Raw genomic sequence first — 22,268 nt, 5'->3', positions numbered from 1 at the left:
CTCACGTCCCCGAACATGAGCTCACTAAAGTACTCTTCCTCTGCTAAAGAAAATGAGGTCTGCTGGACGGAGAAAGAAGCTCCAGGGCTGAACATTTACGTGAAAGGAGAAGAATTTACTGTAAAAGAAGAGGACGTGGAGGAAGCTATCACAGTGAAAGAAGAAGAACAGGACGTTACAGTGAAGGAAGAGGACGCATCAACATTGAAAGAAGAAGAGGATGTTACAGTGAAAGAAGAGGAAGAAGCTTTCAGAGTGAAAGAGGAGGGGGATGAACAGAAAGAGGAGGGTGCCGTGTTTGTAGTGAAAGAGGAGGAGGAGGTGACTGTCACATTGAACGAAGAGGAAGAACTTTTTGAAATGAAGGAGGAGGGGGAGATTACTGTCACATTGGAGGAGGAGAGTCTGTTGTTGAACCAATGTGTGGTTTTAAATGGGCATTCTACCGATGTTCTACAGTTACCACCGTAAATGTGTTTTCACGTTAGATCAGGGGTCTCCAACCTTTTCTAGCGTGAGAACTACTTTTTAAAAATGACACATGTAACGAGCTACTCATTTTTTTGTTTCTAGCTTTCAATTAGGCACATTCTTCTTCTCATGTGGGTAAAACCACTGGGGAAGCTGCCCTTCTCCTGTCTAGGAGTGGTGAGTGGGTAAAACCACTGAGGAAACTGCCCTTCTCCTGTCTAGGAGTGGTGCGTGGGTAAAACTACTGGGGAAGCTGCCCTTCTCCTGTCTAGGAGTGGTGCGTGGGTAAAACTACTGGGGAAGCTGCCCTTCTCCTGTCTAGGAGGGGTGCATGGGTAAAACATTTTTGGTCGATACCGATATCCAATATTTTCCTTGCCAAAAAAACTGATACCGATAAGTGATATTTAAAATTGTATCTGCCTTTTAAGCGTTCTAGTTAAATAGGTGAAACACACTGACACAAAAAGTTATTTTGTTGGCATTTACGTATGTCCCCTTTACCAGTAAAAAAATCAAAACCGAATTATTTCACTTACTTGCTGTGCTGTTTCGTTGTTAATTTGTTCAGTCGTTTAATTCTCAACTAGGATTTCCTCATACATGTCAAGCAGGGAAGTTTCAGCTCTGTCTGTTCGTGGTTTATCTCTGGAGAGATTCATTTTTAAAATTAGAAGCTCGAACTGTTTGGGTACAGACCTGGATAGTATGACAGAACTTTGCAGGCTATCTCTGCAGTAGATTGCAACTCCTCCCCCTTTGGCAATTCTATCTTGATGGAAAATGTTATAGTTGGGGATGGAAATCTCAGAATTCTTGGCGGCCTTCCTAAGCCAGGATTCAGACACGGCAAGGACATCAGGGTTGGCGTTCGTTCAAGTAGGAAAAACATGTTGACTCACCCTACTTGTAGAGAAACACAAATGCCATCCTCCTCTTTTCATGTAGACTAAATCATCTAGCACTCTGTAATACAATACACATTTGTATTTTTGGTTGTCCTAGGTTACCTGTCCAGGGGGCACAATGTTTGAATGAATAGTTGGATCAGAATAAACGTTATAATCATTGGCCAGTACGGAGAATTTAAGTAAAACCACAAGGACAAATCCCTATCTCCATCCATAGCTAATTTAGGAAAGGGACCATTTTTTTGCTAGCTTGCCAGCCACTGACTGGAGGACAAGAACACAACGAGATGCAAAAATTAATGTTGTCTGTTAATGACATATGCTCTTGATGCGATTTGATAGGTGTGATGCCAAATGCAAACTGGCTCCACTTGACACTTGTTTTTGGTGCGCCAGGAGCAGTTGAACTCAGTTCAGATCAATGCTGATTTTCTATTATTTGTATACTTTTTTTTTAATCAAGGGTGACCAAATGCTCGCTGGCTTCACTTGCATTTTATGCTACGGAGCGGCAACAATGTCATACTCTTTTTGACCAGACAGCATCAGATAGATGGCCTACACATACAGAGACAGAGGGGCGCTGTTTCCCTCGGATGCGTTCTCCTGTGAGATACATTCAGTCTCTTGCGAAGTGAAAGAAAATGATGAAACACAGAGGGACAAAATATAAATGTATCTTGTACACTAAGGACCTGGGGAAGAGTTGATGACATAGTGTACTACTTTCTCTTGTACTCTGTTGTCAACTCTTCCCCAAGTCCTTAGTGTACAAGAGAAAGTAGTACACTATGTTGTCAACTCTTCCCCAAGTCCTTAGCGTACAAGAGAAAGTAGTACACTATGTTATCAACTCTTCCCCAAGTCCTTAGCGTACAAGAGAAAGTAGTACACTATGTTGTCAACTCTTCCCCAAGTCCTTAGTGTACAAGAGAAAGTAGTACACTATGTTATCAACTCTTCCCCAAGTCCTTAGTGTACAAGAGAAAGTAGTACACTATGTTGTCAACTCTTCCCCAAGTCCTTAGTGTACAAGAGAAAGTAGTGAACTATGATCGTCAACTCTTCCCCTGGTCCTTTATACTGTACACTGCTTTCTGTCAATATACCTGGTAAAATAATAATTATATAACAATGTTTTCTATTTTCCTAAATAATGTTTTCTGTTTTATTTTAGGGTTAGTTTATTTTTTTACTCTCAAAATTACAATTGTTAACCTCTTGAAACTATGGGGCACTATTTTCATTTTTGGAAAAATAACGTTCCCAAAGTAAACGGGCTATTTCTCAGGACCAGGTGCTAGAATATGCATATAATTGACAGCTTAGGATAGAAAACACTCAATATTGTCTGTGAATATAACAGAACTGATATTGCAGGTGAAAGCCTGAGAAAATCCAATCAGGAAGTGACTCTTATTTAGAAACCTCTGCGTTCCTATGCATCCCTATTGACCATTGAAAGGGATATCAACCAGATTCCTTTTTCTATGGCTTCCCTAATGTGTCTAGTGTCACAAGACATAGTTTCAGGCTTTTATTTTGAAAAATGAGCGTGAGCGACAACATTGCATCAGTGGTCAGCTGGTGGCTCTCAGAGTGATATGTGCGTAATAGTCAAATGCAGCTATTGTTTTTCTCGCTCCTACTAAGAAGCCATCTGTCCCGGTTGATATGTTATCGAATAGATATTTGAAAAACACCTTGAGGATTGATTATAAAAAAACGTTTGCCATGTTTCTGTCGATATTATGGATCTAATTTGGAATATTTTTCGGCATTGTCGTGACCGCAATGAGTCTGTCAATAGTTCCATCACATTAGAACACTTTTTTGGGGGGGGGGGGATTTATTTTTGAGTGTAATTCCCCTTTAATTGTGAATCTGGCCCTTTAATTGTGAATCTGGCCCTTTAACTTCCCGTCTAGCGAGTGAGGAATGTGCCGGTCTAGTGATGTTTCTGTACTGCTGCTAATTTCATTATTTTATATTTTACAAACAGGATTGAAGCTTTGCGTAATTTGTTTTCAAAATCTCAATGGTGTTGTTAGGTCCTTCATATTTTAGCTATAAGGTAAGACCGACTGATCTGATTGAAATCAATATGATACCGCATCATATACAGTGGGGCAAAAAAGTATTTAGTCAGCCACCAATTGTGCAAGTTCTCCCACTTAAAAAGATGAGAGGCTTTTAGGATTTTTAATGAATTTATTTGCAAATTATGGTGGAAAATAAGTATTTGGTCAATAACAAAAGTTTATGTCAATACTTTGTTATATACCCTTTGTAGGCAATGACAGAGGTCAAATGTTTTCTGTAAGTCTTCACAAGGTTTTCACACACTTGTTGGTATTTTGGCCCATTCCTCCATGCAGATCTCCTCTAGAGCAGTGATGTTTTGGGGCTGTTGCTGGGCAACGCAGACTTTCAACTCCTTCCAAAGATTTTCTATGGGGTTGAGATCAGGAGACTGGCTAGGCCACTCCAGGACCTTGAAATGCTTCTTACGAAGCATCCTTTAATTACAACCATCTCATGTCTGATTTCATGACATTTGGTTGAAATCTTGCCTTTTCAGGGGACAGAATTAAGACCATGCAGAATCATATTGCTCATTTGATTATTCTGGATTAAATGTTTATTTTTTTATGACCTCAGGTTATTGAGGAATCTAGTCTGGATTAAACCTCAGAGAAGACAGTTAGATAATGTGGAGGTTTTATTCAGGGTTTGTATCCACAAAGCGTGCTGAACCATCGTCACTATTCACTTTAATATAACAATGAATGAGATTGTATGGAAAGATCAGCATTCCTACTATGAGACGCTCTTGTGAATATGGGCCCAGGTCTCTCTGTTTACTAAATACTGTCTGTCTTTGGCAGGAGAGAGACTAGACTCTCACACTGGCAGCGGGAAGAGTCCTTCAGGGGAACAAGACCCAGAGATGTCCGAACCAGCAAGAAGACACCACTGCTCCCAGTGTGGAAAGAGTTTTTCTAGGTTAGGAAGCCTGAAATCACATAATAGAATACACACAGGAGAGAAGCCCTACCAGTGCTCCCAGTGTGGAAAAAGATTTTCTGCATACAGAAATATGAAATCACATGAGAGGACACACACAGGAGAGAAGCCCTATCAATGCTCCCAGTGTGAAATGAGATTTTCTCAGTTAGGGCATCTGCAAACTCATAATAGAATACACACAGGAGAGAAGCCCTACCAGTGCTCTCAGTGTGGAAAAAGATTTTCCGCATACAGAAATATGAAATCACATGAGAGGACACACACAGGAGAAAAGCCCTATCAATGCTCCCTGTGCGGAACGAGATTTTCTCAGTTAGGGCATCTGCAAACTCATAAAAGAATACACACAGGAGAGAAGCCCTACCAATGCTCCCAGTGTGGAAAGGGTTTTCGCTGGTCAGGGCAATGGAAAAAGCATGAGAAAATACACACAGGAGAAAAGCTTTAACATTGATCTGTGTTTCCCAGTGTGGAAAGAGTTTTTCTAGGTTAGGAAGCCTGAAATCACATGAAAGAATACACACAGGAGAGAAGCCCTACCAGTGCTCCCAGTGTGGAAAGGGTTTTCGCTGGTCAGGGCAATGGAAAAAGCATGATAAAATACACACAGGAGAAAAGCTTTAACATTGATCTCAATGTGAAAAGAGATTTACTACTTCCGGGACCCTGAAAGATCACGTACGAAAACATACAGGAGAGAAACCCTACCACTGCTCCCAGTTTGAGAATAGTTTACCCAGTGATCAGACCTGAAATCACATGACACAAATACAAATACACTGCTACCAGTGTGGAAAGAGTTTAACCACATCAGGGTCCCTTAAAAACCATGAGCAAACACATTCCGTAGAAAAGATTTTCCGCTGTTCACATTGTGAAAAGAGTTTTAGGAATTTACAGTACCTGAAAAGGCATGAGAAAAGACATACACAAGAGAAGCCTTTTCACTGCTCCTACTGTGGAATGAAATGTACCTGGTTTCAGCAACTGAAAAAGCATGAGAGAATCCACAGCGAAGATAAACGTTATTAATGCTCCCAGTGTGGAAACATATTTACCCAGTTAAGGCACCTGAAAGACCATGAGGTAACACACACAGGGGAGAGGCCATACCACTGCTCCCAGTGTGGAAAATAATATAAAACATCAAATGGACTTAAAGTTCATGAGAGAACACACATACTGCTCCCACACTTGTCTCATATTTTTGACTGAGAAATATTGCCTTTGTTTATGGCACTTGAAATCAAATTGTATAAAGCACTTTCCAAAATACATTTCGTTTTTTATTTAAACACCTGAATTGAAGATGGAGTATGTGAGTTTGAATGTAGATACTGATTACATTATAATTTTCAAACTCTGTGTTTTCTGTGTGTTTTTGTATCTGCGTCATTCCAGCACTACACATAATCGTGTGCTATATAGTATTTTCTCCATTGTTAATATTTGTGTTGGTGGCTCACTCTGACATTTGTGCCTTACAGAGTGTGACTTTAAGGGATTATTATGTTCACATCAGAGTGTGGCTTTAAAGGGGCAATCTGTGATTGCTACATCCATTTTCAAACTTGAAATTAAATGATATACAGTTCTGGCCAAATACACTACAACTTTTGTTTATACGGTGTGTTCGGAAAGTATTCCAACCCCTTGACATTTTCCACATTTTGTTACATTACAGCCTTACTCTAAAATTGATTAAATAAATGTTTTCCTCATCAATCTACACACACAATACCCCATAATGACATCACAATATCCCATAATGACATCACAATACCCCATAATGACAAAGCAAAAACAAGTTTTTATACTGGTTTGCAAATGTATTAAAAATAAAAACAGAAATACTTTATTTACTTAAGTATTCAGACCCTTTGCCATGAGACTCGATATTGAGCTCAGGTGCGTCCTGTTTCCATTGATCATCCTTGAGATGTTTCTACAACTTGATTGGAGTCCACCTGTGGCAAATTCAATTGATTGGACATGATTTGGAAAGGGACACACCTATTTCTATAAGGTCCCACAGCTGACAGTGCATGTCAGAGTAAAAACCAAGCCATGAGGTCAAAGGAATTGTCTGTAGAGCTCCGAGACAGGATTGTGTCGAGGCACAGATCTGGGGAAGGGTACCAAAACATTTCTAAAGCATTGAAGGTCCCCAAGAACACAGTGGCCTCCATCATTCTTAAATGGAATAAGTTTGGAACCAAGACTCATCCTAGAGCTGGCCGCCCGGCCAAACTGAGCAATCGGGGGAGAAGGGCCTTGGTCTGAGAGGTGACTGATAATCCGATGGTCACTCTGACAGAGCTCCAGAGTTCTTCTGTGGAGATGGGAGAACCTTCCAGAAGGACAACCATCTCTGCAGCACTCCAGCAATCAGGCCTTTTATGGTAGAGTGGCCAGACGGAAGCCACTCCTCAGTAAAAGGCACACGACAGCCCGCTTGGACTTTGCCAAAAGGACTATGACCATGAGAAACAAGATTCTCTGAATCTCTACCATCCAGAAGACAAGGTCAGTACAAGGTGCATTAAAGGCCAGGAGACCATCTCAAGGTCATTAAAGGCCATCTCAAGGCCATGAGACCGTTAAACAGCCATCACTAACAGAGATTATTTGTAATTATTTCACCACTATAGCCTTATCTTACTACATTTGCACACACTGTATATAAATGTTTATATTGTGTTATTAACTGTATGTGTGTTTATCCCATGTGTAACTCTGTGTTGTTGTTTTTGTGGCACTGCTTTGCTTTATCTTGGCCAGGTCGCAGTTGTAAATGACAACTTGTTCTCAACTGGCCACCTGGTTAAATAAAGGTGAAATAAAATAAACAAATAAGAGGCTGCAGCCTACATACAGACTAAATCATTGTCAGGTTTAATAAATGGATCACTAGTCACTTTAATGTTTACTAATCTTGCATTACTCATCCCATATGGACAGTTGAAGTTAGAAGTTTACATATACCTAAGCCAAATACATTTAAACTCAGTTTTTCACAATTCCTGACATTTAATCCTAGTGAAAATTCCCTGTTTTAGGTCAGTTAGGATCACCACTTTATTTTAAGAATGTGAAATGTCAGAATAATAGTAGAGAGAATGATTTATTTCAGCTTTTATTTATTTCATCACATTCCCAGTGGGTCAGAAGTTTACATACCTTCAATTAGTATTTGGTAGCATTGCCTTTAAATTTGTTTAACTTGGGTCAAACTTTTCGGGTAGCCTTCCACAAGCTTCCCACAATAAGTTGCGTGAATTTTGGCCCATTCCTCCTGACAGAGCTGGTGTAACTGAGTCAGGTTTGTAGGCTTCCTTGCCCGCACATGTTTTTTCAGTTCTGCCCACAAATTTTCTATAGGACTGAGGTCAGGGCTTTGTGATGGCCACTCCAATACCTTGACTTTGTTGTCCTTAAGCCATTTTGCCCAAACTTTGGAGGTATGCTGGGGTCTTTGTCCATTTGGAAGACCCATTTGCGACCAAGCTTTAACTTCCTAACTGATGTCTTGAGATGTTGCTTCAATATATCTACATAATTTTCCTAGTTCATTATGCCATCTATTTTGTGACGCGCACCAGCCCCTCCTGCATCAAAGCACCCACACAACATGATGCTGCCACCCCCGTGCTTCACGGTTGGGATGGTGTTCTTCGGCTTGCAAGCATCCTCCTTTTTCCTCCAAAGATAACGATGGTCATTATGGCCAAACAGTTCTGTTTTTGTTTCATCAGACCAGAGGACATTTCTCAAAAAAAGTACGATCTTTGTCCCCATGTGCAATTGCAAACTGTAGTCTGGCTTTTTTATGGCGGTTTTGGAGCAGTGGCTTCAGGTCATGTCGATATAGGACTCGTTTTACTGTGGATATACAGTGGGGCAAAAAAGTATTTAGTCAGCCACCAATTGTGCAAGTTCTCCCACTTAAACAGATGAGAGAGGCCAGTAATTTTCATCATAGGTACACTTCAACTATGACAGACAAAATGAGAAAAAAATCCATTAATCACATTGTAGGATTTTTAATGAATTTATTTGCAAATTATGGTGGAAAATAAGTATTTGGTCACCTACAAACAAGCAAGATTTTTGGCTCTCACAGACCTGTAACTTTGTCTTTGAGGCTCCTCTGTCTTCCACTCGTTACCTGTATTAATGGCACCTGTTTGAACTTGTTATCAGTATAAAAGACACCTGTCCACAACCCCAAACAGTCACACTCCAAACTCCACTATGGCCAAGACCAAAGAGCTGTCAAAGGACACCAGAAACAAAATTGTAGACCTGCACCAGGCTTGGAAGACTGAATCTGCAATAGGTAAGCAGCTTGGTTTGAAGAAATCAACTGTGGGAGCAATTATTAGGAAATGGAAGACATACAAGACCACGGATAATCTCCCTTGATCTGGGGCTCCATGCAAGATCTCACCCCGTGGGGTCAAAATGATCACAAGAACGGTGAGCAAAAATCCCAGAACCACACGGGGGGACCTAGTGAATGACCTGCAGAGAGCTGGGACCAAAGTAACAAAGCCTACCATCAGTAACACACTACGCCTCCAGGGACTCAAATACTTTTTTGCCCCACTGTAGATACTTTTACTTTTACCTGTTTCCTCCAGTATCTTCACAAGGTCCTTTGCTGCTGTTCTGGGATTGATTTGCACTCTTTGCACCAAAGTACGTTCATCTCTAGGAGACAGAACGTGTCTCCTTCCTGAGCGGTATGACGGCTGCGTGGTCCCATGGTGTTTATACTTGTGTACTATTTTTGTGCAGATGAACGTGGTACCTTCAGCCGTTTGGAAATGAACCAGACTTCTGGAGGTCTACAAAAAAAATCTGAGGTCTTGGCTGATTTCTTTTGATTTTTCCCATGATGTCAAGCAAAGAGGCACTGAGTTTGAAGTTAGGCCTTGAAATACATCCACAGGTTCCCCTCCAATTGACTCAAATGATGTCAATTAGCCTATCAGAAGCTTCTAAAACCATGACATAATTTTCTGGAATTTTCTACGCTGTTTAAAGGCACAGTCAACTTAGTGTATGTAAACTTCTGACCCACTGGAATTGTGATACAGTGAAATAATCTGTCTGTAAACAATTGTTGGAAAAATTACTTGTGTCATTCACAAAGTATATGTCCTAACCGACTTGCCAAAACTATAGTTTGTGAACAAGAAATTGGTTGAGTGGTTGAAAAACGAGTTTTAATGACTCCAACATAAGTATGTAAACTTGAAGTCGGCTTCAACTGTATATTATACCATCTATTGCATCTTGCCTATGTCGCTCGCTCATTGCTCATCCATATATTTATATGGATATATTCTTACTCCCTTTACTTAGATTTGTGTGTATTGGATAGTTGTTGTGAAATTGTTAAATTACTTGTTAGATATTGCTGCACTGTCGGAACTAGAAGCACAAGCATTTCGCTACACTCATAATAACATCTGCTAACCATGTGTATGTGACCAATAACATTTGATGAAACCAAGATTGAACTCTTTGGCCTGAATACCAAGCATCACGTCTGGAGGAGACCTGGAACCATCCCTATGGTGAAGCATGGTGGTGGCAGCATCATGCTGTGGGGATGCTTTTCAGCGACAGGGAAACCAGGATCAGGATCGAGGGAAAGATGAACGGAGAAAAGTACAGAAAGCTTCTTGATTGCTTAGGACAACGACCCTAAGTACACAGCCAAGACAACGCAGGAGTGGCTTCGGGACAAGTCTCCGAATGTCCTTGAGTGGCCCAGCCAGAGCCCAGACTTGAACCCGATCGTACATCTCTGGAGAGACCTGAAAATAGCTGTGCAGGGACGCTCCCCATCCAACCTGACAGAGCTTGAGAGGGTCTGCAGAGAAGAATGGGAGAAACTCCACAAATACAGGTGTTTCAAGCTTGTAGCGTCATACCCAATAAAACTCTAGGCTGTAATTGCTCCCAAAGGTGCCTCAAACAAAGTATTGAGTAAAAGGTCTGAATACTTATGTAAATGTGATATGTCAGGGGGGTTTTATTTACACATTTGCAAAAATGTATATAAACCTGTTTTTGCTTTGTCCATATGGGGTATTGTGTGTAGATTGAGGGGAAAATAACTCCACTTTGCTGATGCTCAACACAGGGGACCCACAAGGGTGAATGCTCAGCCCTCTCCTGTACTCCCTGTTCACCCATGAATGTGTGGCCATGCACACCTCTAACTGTATCATCACGTTTGCAGACGACACAACAATAGTAGGCCTGATTACCAACAATGACGAGACAACCTACAGGGAGGAAGTGAGAATGGTGCAAGGAAATTCATCTCTCCCTCAACGTCAACAAAACGAAGAAGCTGATCGTGGACTTCAGGAAACAGCAGAGGGAGCACGCCGCTATCTACATCAACGGGACAGTAGCGGAGAAGGTGGAAAGCTTCAAGTTCCTCGGTGTACACATCACTGACACTCTGAAATGGTCCATCCTGACAGACAGTGTGGTGAAGAAGGAGCAAAAGGCCCTCTTCAACCTCAGGAGGCTGAAATAATGTGTATTGGCCATTAAGACCCTCACAAACTATTATAGATAACCTATTGAGAGCATCCTGTTGGGCTGCATCACCACCTGGTACGGCAACGGCACCGCCCGCAACTGCAGGGCTCTCCAGACAGTGGTACAGTCTGCCCAACACATCACCGGGGGGCACACTACCTGCCCTCCAGAACACCTACAGCACCCGATGTCACAGGAAGGACAAAAATATCACCAAGGACATCAATCACCTGAGCCACGGCCTGTTCACCCTGCTATCATCCAGAAGGTGAGGTCAGCACAGGTGCATCAAAGCTGGACCGAGAGACTGAAAAACAGCTTCTATCTCAAGGTCATCAGACTGTTAAACAGCTTCTATCTCAAGGTCATCAGACTGTTAAACAGCTTCTATCTCAAGGTCATCAGACTGTTAAACAGCCATCACTAGCCAGCTACCACCTGGCAACTCAAACCCTTAGAGACTGTTTCCCTGTATACATAGACATGGAATCACTGGCCACTTCTAATAATGGAACACGAGTCACTTCTAATAATGGAACACGAGCCACTTCTAATAATGGAACACGAGCCACTTCTAATAATGGAACACGAGCCACTTCTAATAATGGAACACGAGCCACTTCTAATAATGGAACACGAGCCACTTCTAATAATGGAACACAAGTCACTTCTAATAACGGAACACGAGCCACTTCTAATAACGGAACACGAGCCACTTCTAACAACGGAACACGAGCCACTTCTAATAACGGAACACGAGCCACTTCTAACAACGGAACACGAGCCACTTCTAACAACGGAACACGAGCCACTTCTAATAACGGAACACGAGCCACTTCTAATAACGGAACAGGAGCCACTTCTAATAACGGAACACGAGCCACTTCTAATAACGGAACACGAGTCACTTCTAATAACGGAACACGAGTCACTTCTAATAATGGAACACGAGTCACTTCTAATAATGGAACACGAGTCACTTCTAATAATGGAACACGAGTCACTTCTAATAATGGAACACGAGTCACTTCTAATAATGGAACACGAGTCACTTCTAATAATGGAACACAAGTCACTTCTAATAATGGAACACGAGCCACTTCTAATAACGGAACACGAGCCACTGGAACACGAGCCACTTCTAATAATGGAACACGAGCCACTTCTAATAATGGAACACGAGCCACTTCTAATAATGGAACACGAGCCACTTCTAATAATGGAACACGAGCCACTGGAACACGAGCCACTGGAACACGAGCCACTTCTAATAATGGAACACGAGCCACTGGAACACGAGCCACTGGAACACGAGCCACTTCTAATAATGGAACACGAGCCACTGGAACACGAGCCACTTCTAATAATGGAACACAAGCCACTTCTAATAATGTTTGCATGCTGCTTTACTCCAGGTCTCAGTTGTAAATGAGAACTTGTTCTCAACTAGCCTACCTGGTTAAATAAAGGTGAAATAAAAAAATACTAATCTCATATGTATATACTGTATTCTATTCTACTGTATTTAGTCAATGCCACTCTGACATCGCTTTTCCTAATATTTATATATTTCTTATTTATATTATTTTACTTTTAGACGTGTGAATTGTTAGATACAACTATACTGTTGGAGCTAGGAACACAAGCATTTCGCTACACCCTTCAATAGCGTCTGCTAAATATCTGTATGTGATTGTATTTTATTTGATGTATCTAATTATAGACAAGTTGACGAGCCTAACAAATAGCTTACCAAAATGTTGAGAATTGTAAACCGGAACATATTGTAACGACCCTGGGTTTATAATCGCGGAAATTGACACCGCCGTTCGAGCAAGCTTTTGCGGCACAGTCGATAGCGCGCCGGACTTCGGGCTAGAAGGTCGAAGGTTCGAGACCTGCTCCCTGCCTGTTTCATTACAATATTAATCAGGCAAACAAACAAAAATAATGTACCCCCTGTCAATTTAAAAAAAAAATCTGACTGTAGTCTACGGCGTATTTCCTAATATTAGCGGGTTAGGGTTGTGTACGTGCCTCAGATTTTCACTTTTTCACATGTAGTCGGGCGGTTGCGGATGAGCGATTATCAATTGCGGGTGAACAATCAGCTGACCCGCGCACCACTAGCCACCATACATTCAGCTTCTACGCGCACCTAGAGAAAATTATTATCTGTAAGAGCTAAAGAGAAAACACGTCTGGTTGTTTTTACAATTATTTGTTTTGACGTTGTTTGCAGAATTATTTTTGTTTGTTAAACTGCGTTTCCAACTCCAGTCAGCAGATGGCGATGTGATTTCTTTTTCAGGTGATGTTTCTCGAGTGACGTAAAATCTAGTGGACGGGACGGGAGGTTTCTTCAACAACCATCTCGGTAACTCGCTAGCAAACATGATAAATTGAAGCTCTTTGGACTAATTTAGTGTATATTAATCACAGTGTTTTAAACACACTGTATATGTATGTACTAGTTACTCCGTTTAAGTTCATATTTACGTTATCAACTATCTGGCTTGTTAAGTTAGCCCAGCAGTAGGCTAGTCGCTAATGCTAAATAGCTAGCTAGCTCACGTCCCCGAACATGAGCTCACTAAAGTACTCTTCCTCTGCTAAAGAAAATGAGGTCTGCTGGACGGAGAAAGAAGCTCCAGGGCTGAACATTTACGTGAAAGGAGAAGAATTTACTGTAAAAGAAGAGGAATTGGAGGAAGCTATCACAGTGAAAGAAGAAGAACAGGACGTTACAGTGAAGGAAGAGGACGCTTCAACATTGAAAGAAGAAGAGGATGTTACAGTGAAAGAAGAGGAAGAAGCTTTCAGAGTGAAAGAGGAGGGGAATGAACAGAAAGAGGAGGGTGCCGTGTTTGTAGTGAAAGAGGAGGAGGAGGTGACTGTCACATTGAAAGAAGAGGAGCAACTTTTTGAAATGAAGGAAGAGGGGGAGATTACTGTCACATTGGAGGAGGAGGAAGAAGACGAGACTGGAGTTCTGATGAACACCAGTGAGTACAGTCTTAATGTTTTTCTAGCTTCCAATTAGGCACATTCTTCTTCTCACATGGGTAAAACCACTGGGGAAGCTGCCCTTCTCCTGACCAGGAGCAGTGTGTGGGTAAAACCACTGGGGAAGCTGCCCTTCTCCTGACCAGGAGCAGTGTGTGGGTAAAACCACTGGGTAAGCTGCCCTTCTCCTGACCAGGAGCAGTGTGTGGGTAAAACCACTGGGGAAGCTGCCCTTCTCCTAACAAGGAGCAGTGTGTGGGTAAAACCACTGGGGAAGCTGCCCTTCTCCTGACAAGGAGCAGTGTGTGGGTAAAACCACTGGGGAAGCTGCCCTTCTCCTGACCAGGAGCAGTGTGTGGGTAAAACCACTGGGGAAGCTGCCCTTCTCCTGACCAGGAGCAGTGTGTGGGTAAAACCACTGAGGAAACTTCCCCTCTCCTGTCTTGGAGCAGCGTGTTGGTAAAACCACTGAGGAAACTTCCCCTCTCCTGTCTTGGAGCAGCGTGTTGGTAAAACCACTGAGGAAACTTCCCCTCTCCTGTCTTGGAGCAGCGTGTTGGTAAAATCACTGGGGAAGCTGCAGCTCTTCCTGTGTTTTTAGTACCCTACTTTCTCTTGTACACTATGTTGCCAACTCTTCCCCCAGGTCCTTAGTGTACAAGAGATTGTAGTGCACTATGTTTTCTGTCAATATACCGGGTAAAATATTCGTTAATTAACAACTCTAATGGGGGCCCTATAAAATCTGTGATTTTGTTTTTTACTTTCCCAAATTATTTTTTCTCTGTTTTACTTTTCTGGTTTTAGATTTGTTTGTTTTTTCATTCAAAATTACAATTGTTTTATAGAGAAACAACGAAACTGGATGTTCTGAGAATTTGTCAATGGTTAAATCACGTTAGAATAAAAAAAAAAATAGGTCTGGAAGAAAACTGACATCCCCTTTAATTGTTCATCTGCCCCTTTAATTGCCTGTCGAGCGAGTGAGGAATGTTCCATCTAATGAGCCGTTCTACCGATGGTTCTGTACTGCTGCTACTCATTTCATGACAAAGTTATGCAAATAATGGATACAAATTATACACTTCCTCATGATATACTTCTGCCAGGTACTATTTGCATATTTGCAGTTAACGTTTAACTGAGAAAATGTTGGGGAAAGTATTTCCATCAACCCACAAAACGGTTATGACATCAACTTGCTTCAGGCAGAGTGATAGACAAACACGCGTACCACAGAGACAGACAGGGGCGATATTGCTGGAAATTAATTGGCAGATATTGTATAAGGCTTGGCTTTTAAAGCCAATAGTGTCTAACCAGAGGTGGGGATAATGTTGTGTTGTTTAGATAGCAGACACCGCAAGCTCCCAGCTACTACTTCAATCAAATGTATTTATAAAGCCCTTCTTACATCAGCTGATGTCACAAAGTGCTGTACAGAAACCCAGCCTAAAACCACAAACAGCAAGCAATGCAGATGTAGAAGCACGGTGGCTAGGCAAAAACTCCCTAGAAAGGCCAGAACCTAGGAAGAAACCTAGAGAGGAACCAGGCTATGAGGGGTGGCCAGTCCTCTTCTGGCTGTGCTGGGTGGAGATAACAGAACATGGCCAAGATGTTCAAATGTTCATAGATGACCAGCAAGGTCAAATAATAATAATCACAGTGGTTTTCGAGGTTTCAACAGGTCAGCACCTCAGGAGTAAATGTCAGTTGGCTTTTCATAGCTGATCATTCAGAGGATCTCTACCCCTCCTGCTGTCTCATGAGAGTTGAAAACAGCAGGTCTGGGACATGTAGCACGTCCGGTGAACAGGTCAGGGTTCCATAGCCGCAGGCAGAACAGTTGAAACTGGAGCAGCAGCATGACCAGGTGGACTGGGGACAGCAAGGAGTCATCAGGCCAGGTAGTCCCGAGGCATGGTCCTAGGGCTCAGGTCCTCCAAGAGAGAGAGAGAAAATTAGAGAGAGCATACTTAAATTCACACAGGACACTGGATAAGACAGGAGAAATATTCCAGATATAACAGACTGACCCTAGCCCCTGACACATAAACTACTGCAGCATAAATACTGGAAGCTGAAACAGGAGGGGTCAGGAGACACTGTGGCCCCATCCAACGATACCCCCAGACAGGGCCAAACAGGCAGGATATAATCCCACCCACTTTGCCAAAGGACAGCCCCCACACCACTAGAGGGATATCTTCAACCACCAACTTACCATCCTAAGGTAAGGCCGAGTATAGCCCACAAAGATCTGTCACGGCACAACCCAAGGGGGGGTGCCAACCCGGACAGGAAGACCACGTCTTAGCATACCTCTTCAATGAAGGTCATAGGATGATGAGAGTGGCACGTCTAGAATCAGATCCAAGTTTACCCTTTCTGCCAATCATACCCCACTCTACCATGAGACAGACATATCTTGGTCATTGATCAAAAGACAAAAAGGTTTGATTTTGATCGATATTTGAAATCTTACAAACAGGTTTGAAATTCTGCGTTATTTGTTTTTTTAAATCTCAATGGTATTGTTAGATCCTTCGTATTTTAGCTATAAGCTAAGACAGACTGATCTGATTGAAATATCTATGGTGTTGTTAGGTCCTTCGTATTTTAGCTATAAGCTAAGACAGACTGATCTGAGTGAAATCTCTATGGTGTTGTTAGGTCCTTCGTATTTTAGCTATAAGCTAAGACAGACTGATCTGAGTGAAATCTCTATGGTGTTGTTAGGTCCTTCGTATTTTAGCTATAAGCTAAGACAGACTGATCTGAGTGAAATATCTATGGTGTTGTTAGGTCCTTCGTATTTTAGCTATAAGGTAAGACAGACTGATCTGAGTGAAATCTCTATGGTACTGCATCATATATCCTTTAATTACAACCATCTCATGTCTGATTTCATGACATTTGGTTGAAGTCTTGCCTTTTCAGGGGACAGAATTAAGACCATTCAGAATCATATTGCTCATTTGATTATTCTGGATATTTATTTTTATTTTTTTAATGACCTCAGGTTATTGAGCGATCTAGTCTGGATTAAACCTCAGAGAAGACAGTTAGATATGTTGTGAAGATGTGGAGGTTTTATTCGGGGCTCATATCCACAAAGCGTGCTGAAAAGCGCATTGACTTTTATATAATAATGAATTAGATTGTATGGAAAGATCAGCATTCCTACAATGAGATGCTCTGTGAATATGGGCCCAGGTCTCCCTGTTTACTAAATACTGTCTGTCTTTGGCAGGAGAGAGACTAGACTTTCATCCTGACAGCGGGAAGAGTCCTTCAGGGGAACCAGACCCAGAGACGTCTAAACCAGCAAGACGACACCACTGCTCCCTATGTGGAAAGAGTTTTTCTAGGTTAGGAAGCCTGAAATCACACGAAAGAATACACACAGGAGAGAAGCCTTACCACTGCACTCAATGTGGAAATAGATTTACCTCTTTAGGGACCCTGAAAGATCACGTAAGAAAACATACAGGAGAGAAGCCCCACCAATGCTCCCAGTGTGAAAAGAGTTTCCCCCGGTTATGGGACCTGAAATCACATGAGAGGACACACACAGGAGAGAAGCCTTACCCCTGCTCCCAGTGTGGAAAGAGTTTTTCCACATCAGGGTCCCTGAAAAACCATGAGCAAACACATTCCGTAGAAAAGATTTTCCGCTGTTCACATTGTGACAAGAGTTTTAGGAATTTACAGTACCTGAAAAGGCACGAGAAAAGACATACGCGGGAGAAGACTTTTCACTGCTCCCACTGTGGAATTAAATTTACCTTGTTTCAGCAACTGAAAAAGCATGAGAGAATCCACAGCGGAGAGAAACGTTACGAATGCTCCCAGTGTGGGAAGATATTTACCCAGTTAGGGCACCTGAAAGACCACGAGGTAACACACACGGGGGAGAAGCCATACCACTGCGCCCAGTGTGGAAAGGAATATAACACATCAAATGGACTGAAAGTTCATGAGAGAACACACATACTGCTCCCACACTTGTCTCATATTTTTGACTGAGAAATTGTGCTTTTGTGTTTATGCTACATGAAATCAAACCGTATAAAGCACTTTCCAAATTACATTTGTATGTTTTTTTATTTAAACTCATGAACTGAATATGGTGTCTGTGTTACGGTTTTCTTCCGTCGAAGGAGAGGCGGACCAAAATGCAGCGTGGTTATTTCAATACATGTTTAATAAAATATATGAACAATACAAAACCTAAACCTTCTATTCTGGTGCAAACTAACACAGAGACCGGAACAATCACCCACGAAACACTCAAAGAATATGGCTGCCTAAATATGGTTCCCAATCAGAGACAACGATAAACACCTGCCTCTGATTGAGAACCACTTCAGGCAACCATAGACTTTTCTAGACAGCCCCACTATACCACAATCCCAAAACCTACAAAAACCCCAAGACAAAACACACCACATAATTAACCCATGTCACACCCTGGCCTGACCAGAATAATAAAGAAAACACAAGATACTAAGACCAGGGCGTGACAGTCTGTCAGTTGGAAAGTAGAGTTTGAATGTAGACCTGATTTAAACTTTTTTAACCTCTGGCTGCGTATGTCAGTTTAAAAGTAGAGTTTGTCTGTTTGAATGTAGATGCTCTGTGATTAAATTCTAATTTTCAAACTCTGGCTGTGTTTTCTTTCTGTGTGTGTTTGTATCTGTGTGCGTCATTCCTCCAGCACTACACATAATCGTGTGCTATGTGGTATTTTCTCCGTTGTTGATATTTGCTATGGTGGCTCACTCTGACATTTGTAACTAACAGAGTGTGGCTTTAAAGGGGCAGATGGCGTTGCACCCGATTTGCTGCTATAACAGCCTCCATCCACTCTTCTGGGAAGGCTTTCCACTAGATGTTGGAACATTGCTGCTATAACAGCCTCCACTCTTCAGGGAAGGCTTTCCACTAGATGTTGGAACATTGCTGCTATAACAGCCTCCACTCTTCAGGGAAGGCTTTCCAATAGATGATGGAACATTGCTGCTATAACAGCCTCCACTCTTCTGGGAAGGCTTTCCACTAGATGATGGAACATTGCTGCTATAACAGCCTCCACTCTTCTGGGAAGGCTTTCCACTAGATGTTGGAACATTGCTGCTATAACAGCCTCCACTCTTCAGGGAAGGCTTTCCAATAGATGATGGAACATTGCTGCTATAACAGCCTCCACTCTTCTGGGAAGGCTTTCCACTAGATGTTGGAACATTGCTGCTATAACAGCCTCCACCTCTTCTGGGAAGGCTTTCCACTAGATGTTGGAACATTGCTGCTATAACAGCCTCCACTCTTCTGGGAAGGCTTTCCACTAGATGATGGAACATTGCTTCTAATCAATAGATACATATTAATGTATAAGTCCATAGGATGCCACCTTTACAAGTCAGTTATATTTGTCAAGAATCAATAGATACATATTCATGTATAAGTCCATAGGATGCCACCTTTACAAAAAGTCAGTTATATTCTTGAAGAATCAAGGGGTACATATCATTAATGTATCAGTCCAACAATGGATGTAGCAACGGCAGATTGCCCCTTTAAAGCCAACATCTCTGAACACAGTATTCCCTTAAGGTCACACTCTGTTAGATGTGAACATAGTATTCCCTTAAAGTCACACTCTGTTAGATGTGAACACAGTATTCCCTTAAAGTCACACTCTGTTAGATGTGAACACAGTATTCCCTTAGTCACACTCTGTTAGATGTGAACACAGTATTCCCTTAAAGTCACACTCTGTTAGATGTGAACACAGTATTCCCTTAAAGTCACACTCTGTTAGATGTGAACACAGTATTCCCTTAAAGTCACACTCTGTAAGACACAAATATCAGAGTGAGCCACCAACAAAAATATAAACAATGGAGAAAATAGCATATAGAATCAATGTAGCCCCCTGTGAGTCCAACAGAAAACACAGAGTCCATTGTCGTATATTACCTATGGAGAGTCTGCAACGCCTTTCAAATTATTCACCTTTTGTTGCCTTATTGCTTGGAATTCTCTTTAATTACTTGTATTTTTTTGAAACTGCACTGTCGGTTAGGGACTCGTAAGTAAGCATTTCACTGTAAGGTCTGTTGTATTCGGCGCACGTGACAAATACAATTTTATTTGTTTTGATTTGGAATTAAAATGCATTCAAATATTATTTTTTTCTCCATTGATCTACACATCCTCCTACCCCACAACTTCCTAGTGAATTTTTTAAAATTATTATTATTTATTTTTTGAAAATCAATAAAAAAACATTTAAGTTGAAATAGCTTGGTCGGATAAGTGTCCACCTTGTAATAGCGAAAAGCTAAAAAGCACAAAAAGCTTATTTCTCTCAAATTGTGTGCACAAATTTGTTTATATCCCTATTAGTGAGCATTTCTCCTTTTCCAAGATAATCCATCCACCTGACAGGTGTGGCATTTCAAGAAGCTGATTATTTAACAGTGTGATCATTACACAGGTGCACCTTGTGCTGAGGACAATAAAAGGCCACTTTAAAATCTGCCGTTTTGTCACAAACCACAGCGTGAAAATGGCACACTGACTGCAGGAATGCCGACCAGAGTTGTTGACAGAATTTAATGTTCATTTCTCTACCATAAGCCGCCTCCAACGTTGTTTTACAGCATTCGGCAGTACGTCCAACCGGCCTCACAACTGCAGACCACGTGTAACCACACCAGCCCAGGTACTCCACATTCGGCTTCTTCACCTGTGGGATTGTCTGAGGGTGGCGGGTGCTGAGGAGTATTTTTGTCTGTAACCTGCCTAAATGATTACCGCCCCGTAGCACTCACGTCGGCAGCCATGAAGTGCTTTGAAAGGCTGGTCATCACATCAACAGCATCCTCCTGGATACCCTAGACCCACTCCAATTTGCATACCGCCCCAGCAGATCCACAGATGATGCAATCTCAATCGCACTCCACACAGCCCTTTCCCACCAGGACAAAAGGAACACCTATGTAAGAATGCTGTTCATTGACTACAGCTCAGCGTTCAACAACATAGTGCCCATAGCATCACTAAGCTAAGGACCCTGGGGCTAAACACCTCCCTCTGCAACTGTATCTTGGACTTCCTGACAGTCCGCCCCCAGATGGTAAGAGAAGGCAACAATACGTCTGCCACGCTGATCCTCAACACTGGGGCCTCTCAGGGGTGTGTACTTAGTCCCCTCCTGTACTCCCTGTGCACGCACAACTGAGTGGCCAAATACGACTCTAACACCATCATTAAGTTTTCTGATGACAACAGTGGTAGGCCTGATCACTGACAATGATGGACAACAACCTCTCCCTCAATGTGAGCAAGACAAAGGAGCTATTGTGGATTACAGGAAAAGGTGGGCCAAACAGGCCTGCATTAACATCGACGGGGCTGTAGTGGAGCGGGTCAAGAGTTTCAAGCTCCTTGGTGTCCACATCACCAACAAACTATCATGGTCCAAACACACCAAGACAGTCGTGAAGAGGACACGACAACACCTTTTCCCCCTCAGGAGACTGAAATGATTTGGCATGGCTCCCCAGATCCTCAAAATGTTCTACAGCTGCACCATCGAGAGCATCCTGTGTGGTTGCATCACCGCCTGGTATGGCAACTGCTCAGCATCTGGCCATAAGCCGATACGTAGCCTAGTGGTTAGAGTGTTGGGCCAGTATCCGAAAGCTTGTTAGATCGAATCCCCGAGCTGACAAGGTAAAAATCTGCCATTCTGCCCCTGAACAAGGCAGTTAACCCACTGTTCTCCGGTAGCCCATCAATGTAAATAAGAATTTGTTCTTAACTGACTTGCCTCGTTAAATAAAAAATAAAATACAGGCGTACGGCCCAGTACATCACTGAGGCCGAGCTTCCTGTCACCCCATGGCAAGTGGTACCGGAGCGCCAAGTCTAGGACCAAAAGGCTCCTTAACAGCTTCTACCCATAAGACTGCTGAACAATTACTCAAATGGCCACCAGACTATTTACATTGACCCCCTCTGTTTGTTTTGTACACTGCTGCTACTCGCTGTTGATTATCTATGCATACTCACTTCACCCCTACCTACATGTACAAATTACCTCGACTAACCTCGACTAACCTAGCCTCGTTAGTGTTATTTTACTGTGTTACTTTTAAAAAAAAATAATAATAATTTTTAGTTTATTTGGTAAATGTTTTCTTAAATCTTCTTGAACTGCACTGTTGGTTAAGAGCTTGTAAGTAAAGCATTTCACGGTAATGTCTACAC

General features: G+C 42.1%; 2 protein-coding genes across 2 annotated transcripts; both read left to right on the top strand.

The window, feature by feature from the left end:
* The first annotated feature begins 15 nt into the window (after positions 1-15).
* On the top strand, positions 16-5,465 carry LOC139370211 (zinc finger protein 431-like). The gene is made up of 4 exons (XM_071109557.1): positions 16-403; positions 4,271-4,808; positions 4,901-5,035; positions 5,273-5,465. The coding sequence occupies exons 1-4, from the start codon at positions 16-18 to the stop codon at positions 5,442-5,444; spliced, it is 1,233 nt and encodes a 410-aa protein (XP_070965658.1). The 3' UTR covers positions 5,445-5,465.
* A 7,853-nt stretch (positions 5,466-13,318) lies between these two features.
* LOC139370122 (zinc finger protein 771-like) lies at positions 13,319-18,492 on the top strand. Its single transcript, XM_071109446.1, has 2 exons — positions 13,319-13,984; positions 17,242-18,492. Exons 1-2 carry the CDS (start codon positions 13,564-13,566, stop codon positions 18,015-18,017), a joined length of 1,197 nt encoding a protein of 398 aa, XP_070965547.1. The 5' UTR covers positions 13,319-13,563; the 3' UTR covers positions 18,018-18,492.
* Positions 18,493-22,268: the final 3,776 nt, after the last annotated feature.

This window comes from Oncorhynchus clarkii, chromosome 17 (assembly GCF_045791955.1).
Source record: "Oncorhynchus clarkii lewisi isolate Uvic-CL-2024 chromosome 17, UVic_Ocla_1.0, whole genome shotgun sequence".
Lineage (NCBI taxonomy): Eukaryota > Metazoa > Chordata > Actinopteri > Salmoniformes > Salmonidae > Oncorhynchus > Oncorhynchus clarkii.
The sequence above is the reverse complement of the archived record's forward strand: the minus strand, read 5'-3'. Positions and strand labels throughout refer to the sequence as shown.

What these genes read in the sequence shown, in the direction of transcription:
- LOC139370211 (XM_071109557.1), top strand. Translation starts at nt 16, where the DNA reads ATGAGCTCACTAAAGTACTCTTCCTCTGCTAAAGAAAATGAGGTCTGC. An exon ending in TGTGGAAAGGGTTTTCGCTG is followed by an intron (nt 4,809 to 4,900) that starts GTCAGGGCAATG and finishes GAGTTTTTCTAG; the next exon opens with GTTAGGAAGCCTGAAATCAC. An exon ending in CACACAGGAGAAAAGCTTTA is followed by an intron (nt 5,036 to 5,272) that starts ACATTGATCTCA and finishes AGAAAAGATTTT; the next exon opens with CCGCTGTTCACATTGTGAAA.
- LOC139370122 (XM_071109446.1), top strand. Translation starts at nt 13,564, where the DNA reads ATGAGCTCACTAAAGTACTCTTCCTCTGCTAAAGAAAATGAGGTCTGC. An exon ending in TGGAGTTCTGATGAACACCA is followed by an intron (nt 13,985 to 17,241) that starts GTGAGTACAGTC and finishes TGTCTTTGGCAG; the next exon opens with GAGAGAGACTAGACTTTCAT.